The sequence below is a fragment of the Babylonia areolata genome, chromosome 18, assembly GCF_041734735.1.
Source record: "Babylonia areolata isolate BAREFJ2019XMU chromosome 18, ASM4173473v1, whole genome shotgun sequence".
Lineage (NCBI taxonomy): Eukaryota > Metazoa > Mollusca > Gastropoda > Neogastropoda > Buccinidae > Babylonia > Babylonia areolata.
The window spans coordinates 68,333,674-68,341,467 of NC_134893.1; the positions used below are offsets into that span (position 1 = coordinate 68,333,674).

General features: G+C 49.9%; 1 protein-coding gene across 1 annotated transcript; it reads left to right on the forward strand.

The window, feature by feature from the left end:
• Positions 1-3,398: 3,398 nt before the first annotated feature.
• Positions 3,399-6,505, forward strand: LOC143293106 (somatostatin receptor type 2-like). Its single transcript, XM_076604015.1, has 3 exons — positions 3,399-3,527; positions 5,345-6,368; positions 6,432-6,505. Exons 1-3 carry the CDS (start codon positions 3,399-3,401, stop codon positions 6,503-6,505), a joined length of 1,227 nt encoding a protein of 408 aa, XP_076460130.1.
• Positions 6,506-7,794: the final 1,289 nt, after the last annotated feature.

A 7,794-nucleotide genomic window follows, 5' to 3' on the forward strand; every position in this document is an offset into this window, starting at 1 on the left:
TAGGCTACTGTTATTTGCACTGATTCCCCTGCATGACAGAACTTTTTTTTTTTCTTCTTTTTTTTTTCAGCGTAAGTTTCATGTAGTGATCTATTTTGAAAACACGTTGTATTTCTTGTAAAGATTCCTGTAGTAATTCATTTTGAAAACATTATATTTCTTTTAAAAGATTCCTGATCTTATCAGGGTCATTCATATTCTCTCTCTCTCTCTCTCTCTCTCTCTCTCTCTCTCTCTCTCTCTCTCTCTTTACCCACCCTCTCTCTCTCCGTTTTATTTTATTTTTTTTATCTTTCATATTTTCACCAAGTGTGGCTTTTGTATCTTATTTCATAGCCTTGTTATTTATTTATTCATTCATTTATTTATTTATTTATTTATTCAATCATTCATTCGTTCATTCATTCATTTATTTAGTCATTTATTTATCGATTTGTCCACTTGCCAAATTGTTTATTTATTCATCTACCAAATTTTATTCACTTTGGTCACATGCGTCTCTGAGTGCTTGTTGAAATATTCAGGGTTTGGGGTTTTGCTTTTTTTTTTCTCCCCTGGTTGGGTTTTCCTTTCCATATGCGGTCTGCGCACGCGCACGTGCACGCGCACTCATAAGTGCATGTATTTCGTATAATATTGCATTGGTGTATACAGGGATGTCTGGGGAGAGAGAGGGGAAGGGGTGGGGGGGGCGGGAAGAGAGAGGGTAGGTGTGTATGGGGGGGGGGGGGGGGGGGGGAGAGAAGACAACACAGACATAATTATCCACAGAGAAGAGAGACGCTGACAGACAGACAGACAGACAGACAGACAGAGAAAAAGAGACAGGCACAGACAGAGACAGAGACTTGAGACAAGCAGAAGACACAGACAAAAAAGATACACACACAAGGCCGACAGAAACCTATACACAGACGAGACAGAGGAAGGAGATATCATATGGTTATGTCTATCGACAAAACGATAGCAAACCAAAAAGGAGGCGTTTGAGCGTTCGGGTTGATCCATATAATAATAATAATAATAATGGATACTTATATAGCACACTATCCAGAAATCTGCTCTAGGTGCTTTACAAAAACGCTTTTGTTAACATAAAACATTATATCTATGTTACATACACACACCAAAATGTGACTACACACACACACACACACACACACACACACACACACACACACACACACACACACACACTGCATACATACATTTTAACATACATGTGTATCTAACAGCTATCCTAACACATACGCACACATAGGCAGGCACAAACTTACATAAACACACGCACACACAATACACATTCATATTCATGTATGTAGTTATGTACACATACATATGTATACACACATAGTCAAGCACAGCTAACGCAAAGGAAGTGGACCTGCCACAATTGAACTTATTGCTGCGACACATCATAAAACTATATGTTTATAAAGACTATTCTGTGATCTCCCTGGTCATGGCGCCTGGTGGGTAAAGGGTGGTGATTTGTCCCGATGTCTCTGGTCAACATATGTGCAGACCTGTCAATGCCTGACCCCCCCACCCCCCACCCCCCACCCCACCTCACCCTCCCCCCGCCCCCCCTCGCCCCCCAGCACCCCTCCCTCCCCGTCGGGGATTTTTAATTATGCCCGATGGGTTAGCGGCCTGAGTGAGGTCACAAGGAATCGGGGTCACAAGGAATATTGGGGAGGATAGTACACAACAAGGTACGAACATAAATCGAAAATCATACACAAACACAGATACAGTGAGTAGAAATTAGGATACATACAAGTGCATATCAATATAAAAACTTGTGCATACTCACACATGCACGCACGCACGCGCGCGCGCGCGCACGCACGCACGCACGCACACACACACACACACACACGCGCACACACACACGCACACACACGCACACACACGCACACACACACACACACACACACACACGCACACACACACACACACACACAAAGACAAAGACAGACACATGGACAAAAGAAAAGACAGAGAGCAAAAGAACGAAAATTCCCACTGCTCTGTCGACACCGACTAAAAAGGGAAATCGATAACTGTTTCGACGGGCGCAATAGGCGAATGGTTAAAGCGTTGGACTTTCAATCTGATGGTCCCGGGTTCGAATCTCGGTGACGGCGCCTGGTGGGTAAAGTGTGGAGATTTTTTTTCCGATCTCCCAGGTCAACATATGTGCAGACCTGCTAGTGCCTGAACCCCCTTCGTGTGTATACGCGAGCAAACGATCAAATACGCACGTTAAAGATCCTGTAATCCATGTCAGCGTTCGGTGGGTTATGGAAACAAGAACATACCCAGCATGCACACCCCCGAAAGCGGAGTATGGTTGCCTACATGGCGGGGTAAAAACGGTCATACACGTAAAAGCCCACTCGTGTATATACGAGTGAACGTGGGAGTTGCAGCCCACGAACAAAGAAGAAGAAGAAGATAACTGTTTCGTCATTCTTCGCTTTGCAGAAGGTGGCCCAGCAGACGAAGGTGACCCAGCAGAAGGTGACCGACCCCAAGCTGACCGCCTACAAGCTGACATACCACAGGACCACCTAGCTGTCACAAGACGGCCCACCTACCACAGGGTGACTTACCACTAGGTGGCCTACCACAAGGGTATCCTACCTACCACAAGGAGACCTACCTACCATAAGGCGACCTACCTACCACAAGGCGACCTACCTACCACAAGAAGACCTACCTACCATAAGGCGACCTACCTACCACAAGGAGACCTACCTACCATAAGGCGACCTACCTACCACAAGGAGACCTACCTACCATAAGGCGACCTACCTACCACAAGGAGGCCGCCTACGTACCACAAGGCGACCTACCTACCACAAGGAGAGGCCTACCTACCACAAGGAGGCCTACCTACCATAAGGCGACCTACCTACCACAAGGCGACCTAGCAGCAGAAGGTGACCAACCAAGGCTATTCACCACAAGGTGACCTTCCTACCACAAGGTGACCTACCTACAACAAGGTGACTTACCACAAGGTGACCTACCTGCAACAAGGTGACCTAGCACAAGGTGACCTACTTGCAACAAGGTGACCTACCACAAGCTGACCTATCTACAACAAGGTGACCTACCACAAACTGACCTCCCTACATCAAGTTGACCCAACAGAAGTTGTCGCAGCACAAGTTGGCTTACCACAAGCCGACCCGCCACAAGGTGACCTAGCAGAAGGTGACACTGTGGAAGAAGGTTGAAGACAGTGGCCTAGAAAGTAGCTGACACAGAAGAAGGTGACCCAGCTCAAGGTGACACAGCAACACAAGGTGACCTTCCTGCCACAAGGTGACCTTCCTGCCACAAGGTGGCCTAGCAACAGAGGGTGATCCAGGAGGCAGTGCGGCAGGATGAACGTGACACCCAGCACGCAGTGTGAGGGCCTGGGCAGCCCAGAAGTGACGGGCACCCCCTGGTCCCTGACCAACGGCACAGGCGGCAACGGGACAATGAACCCCCAGTTGCTGATTGTGGACAAGGTGGGTGGGGATGTGTGGTGGGGAGGGGGGTGGTGGGGGGTGGTTGTGTGTGTGTGGGGGGTGGGGGGGGATGTGGTGGGGGATGGTGGTGGTGGTGGGTGGTTGTGTGTGGGGGGGGGTGGATGTGGTGGGTGTGTGGTGGGGGATATCGGTGGTGGGAGGTTGTGTGTGGGGGTGACGGGGGTGCGGTGGGTACGTGTTGGTGGTGGGGTGTTGTGTGTGTGTGGGGAGGGTGGGGGGCGTGAGTGTGTGTGTGTGTGTGTGTGTGTGTGTACGTGTGTGGGTGGCTGGTTGGGTTGGTGTGGGTTGGGTGGATGTGTGCGTAGGTGGGGGCGGGGAGGGGGAGGGGAGGCGTGAGTGATGGGGGTGGGTGTGGGTGTCTGTGGGGGTGGAAGGGTGAGTGGGTGGGGGGGGGTAGATTGTGAGTGTGTGGGTGGATGGGTGTGTGGGTAGTTGTGTGTGTGTGTGTGTGTGTGTGTGTGTGTGTGTGTGTGTGTGTCTGTCTGTCTGTCTGTCTGTCTGTCTGTCTGCCTGCGTGTGTTTGTGCGTGTGTGTGCTCGTGCGCGCGCGCGCGCGTGTGTGTGTGCATTTACGTTTGCTTCTGTGTAATTTAAACTGTGTATTCATTCTCAATACTGTTGAATTGATTTTAATAATGATAGATATATATCCCTCTTCGCTAAATGTGCGTTTTGCATGTGTATGACTCGAATTATTGTATTCGAGGTTAACATTAACTTAGCATGTAAGCATCTTCGGTCTTTTCGTGTTTTCACATTAAATGGCTGAGACTATGGTTATCGCATGTCTATGATTGTGATTATTGTACGCAAGGTTCACATTAACTTAGCATTTCTAGTATTTTGTATCTATTGTGTAACATGAACTCAAGCATTCTATGTTATAAAAGCATACACCGCACGTGAATCTCATTTCAAGCATTCTCTCTCTCTCTCTCTCTCTCTCTCTCTCTCTCTCTCTCTCTCTCACACACACACACACACACACACACACACACACACACACACACACACACACACATATATATATATATATATAGATAGATAGATAGATATATAGTTCATATTCTCTCTCTCTCTCTCTCTCTCTCTCTCTCTTCTCCCTCTCTCTCTCTCTCTCTCTACACACACACACACACACACACACACACACACACATACATACATACATATATATATATATATATATAGAGAGAGAGAGAGAGAGAGAGAGAGAGAGATGCCCAGCGCTCAGCTTATATCGCTGATGGACGTAAGTTTACAGCTGGGCCAACAGCAAAGTAAGAACTGTGTGATCAATGGTTTCTTCATTACAATGGGAAGTCATTTACAGTTTAGTCTTTTGTGAAGGACTACGACTCTCAAACTAGGAGGCAATATAGAACTGGCTCTTGGTTCTCGAGCCTTAGGGGCTAGTTGGCCTTTGGGAACCATCCCCAACGCTGACTGTCCTAAAACTCTCTTGGCCAAGAGAGTGGGGATGTAAACTTGGGCAAGACACTCTCCACTATAATCAAATTCTGGACCAGATAGTCGGGACTGCAGTTGCCTCCTCTGCTGTTCTGATGGTCATAGTCGGACAAGGACACATATATAATTATCTATTATGCAACTATACTAATTTACTATGAATATCGTACATCGCTTGTGTAGCATACATCACACATGAAACGCATTTCAAGCGTTCTGCATCTGTTTGATTCACTGTGAATCTCGTGCATTGTTTGTGAAGCAAACACCACACGTGGATCCCTCTTCCTGAGATAATAAAGCGTTGTGTGTGCTTGCTGTGTACAGGTCATTACCTACGTCTGTTGCATCTGCTACATCCTGATCCTGACCCTGGGCTGGCTGGGCAACGGACTTGTCATCTACGTCGTGCTGCGCTACGCCAAGATGAAGACGGTGACCAACATGTACATCCTCAATCTGGCCGTGTCCGACGCCTTGTTTCTGGTCAGCCTCCCCTTCCTCACCACCACCACCCTCCTCAAGCACTGGATCTTCGGCTTCGCCATGTGCAAGATCTACTTCGTGCTGTTCGCCATCAACCTGTACACCGGGGTGTTCACCCTGGCTGTGATGAGCGCTGACCGGTACATGGCGGTGTGTCACCCCATCCGCTCGCTTCGTTACCGTACCCCGCGTATCGCGCTGTTCCTGTGCCTGTGCATCTGGTCCGTGTCGTTCCTGGTCATGCTGCCCGTCATCATGTATTCCGCCACTTACCCGCACCGGGCCCGCCGCGGCAAGTACACGTGCACCATCGCCTGGCCCCCAGGGCAGCCCATCCCGCCGGAGATGGCCTTCCTGTGGTACAGCTTCATCCTGGGCTTCGCCATCCCAGTGTCCCTCATCGCCGTGTTCTACATCCTCGTGGTGCTCCGTCTCCGGCAGGTGGGGCCCACCAAGAAGTCCAAGGAGAAGAAGAAGTCCAACCGCAGGGTGACCCGCCTGGTGCTGACGGTCATCACGGTGTACGTGTCCTGCTGGCTGCCGCACTGGATCTTCCAGATAGACCTGTCCTTCGGGGCCTCCTCCAGCCCCAGGATGCCGCTGTGGAAGATCGTGCTCTTCAACTGCTTCACCGTGCTCACCTTCGCCAACAGCATGCTCAACCCCTTGCTCTACGCCTTCCTCAGCGACAACTTCCGCAAGAGCTTCAAGAAGGCCTTCAAGTGCGCGGCCGCCAACGAGGTCAACAAGCTCCTGTGCAACGAGAACAGCGTCTTCCCGAAGAGCAGCATGAGCTACAGCCGGGCCGCCACCGCCGACGAGCGGATGGAGCTGTCCACCTTCGACAACGGCAACAACGCCTCCCAGGCCACGCAGGCCAGCCCCGTGGGGACCCTGGAGACCACCAAGAGCGCCGACATCATCCACGCCCCCCTCTCCTCGCAAGGTTCGCTCAAGACGCCAGAGGACGAAGAGGATTACCTGGACCCCGTGGCTCTGTGAAAAGCACGGGGTGTGATCGTTTGGTACGGGTTGTCTGAGTCTGAGGTCATTCATACCAACATTCACGACTCAGAATCCATTTTGCTTGTCATTTCCACGGCGTCACACCGTCTTTCCTCAGCACAAGTGACAGCAGGAAAAGTCTGGGGGCGTTTGGTTGGTCAGGCTGCGAGTGAACTGAACTCAACGGCCGCATCAATGTCGCCTGGGTCACAAAGCATTCGACCGTGGTAGTGTAACAGACTGTCGTGAGTTGGAGGGAGCTCCAGGCTGTGAAATCTCCACGTGCCCACCGCCGGCTTACAAACAAGTGGAGTGAGAAAGTTGCTGCTGAGTGGCGACGTTGAGGTGACCCGTGGCCCCGCCCACCAACACGTGAAGTGACAAGTTTCCTAACTCCCTGCAGCAATGGAAGAGAGAACGAGTTGTTCCGGATCTCCGGATCAACACGTGGAGAAAAGAGACACGTGAAAACCAAGCGTCACCGATGGCGGATGAGTCTCAGATGGTGACAGTGCTCATTTGTCCGCGTGGCTCTTCACCTCATTTTCTCCGCTGGTTACAAGTGGCTGTGTTAACAAAAGTGCGTGGAGGACTGTCAGTTAAGTATGTCATATCCAGTAGTGGCTCTGCCGACTTCGGCTTCGCTCACAGTAAACCCAGCCAGTTGCTGACAGCAGCTGGTCAAGAAAAGATCACTGGTGAGTTCCGCGCTGACATGACTTATGGAGGGGCGTCACATGATATGTGATCTCGAAGTTGATTGGCTCTCCGAGATTTCAAGCAACAAAGGCGATTGAGAGAGGCAGAACGTGCGAAAACAGCAGACTGCTTTTTTTTTCGATTCTTTGCTCCTATTTGTGTGTGCATACGATGGCATTTCACTGACCAGAGTTTGGTTGTAGCATTGAAGGCTATCAACTGAGGACAGGACATGTTTGCTGCTTTTGTCTAACGTTGATCGCATTGGGCATTGTTCGAATTTCGAGTTACAGGTTAGATGTGCACGCTCAAGATCCATGATGGACGCGGAAATCTCCAGCGGTCTATTGTGTGCACCTCGTGCTGCGGAATGTGTTCAACCCGGAGATTCACCAGGAGATTTTTTGTATTGCTCGCGAGCACACACACATGAGATGGATGGGTGGTCCAAGAGACCGAACTCTTCAATGATACGAGCAGCATGAATGCCAACAATATTTTAATGTTCGTTTCTTTCGTCTGGACGGCGCCGTAGCTCACAGCGACTGACCGTATCTGACTGAAGTGTGTTGCTGTGTCAGGCTGAC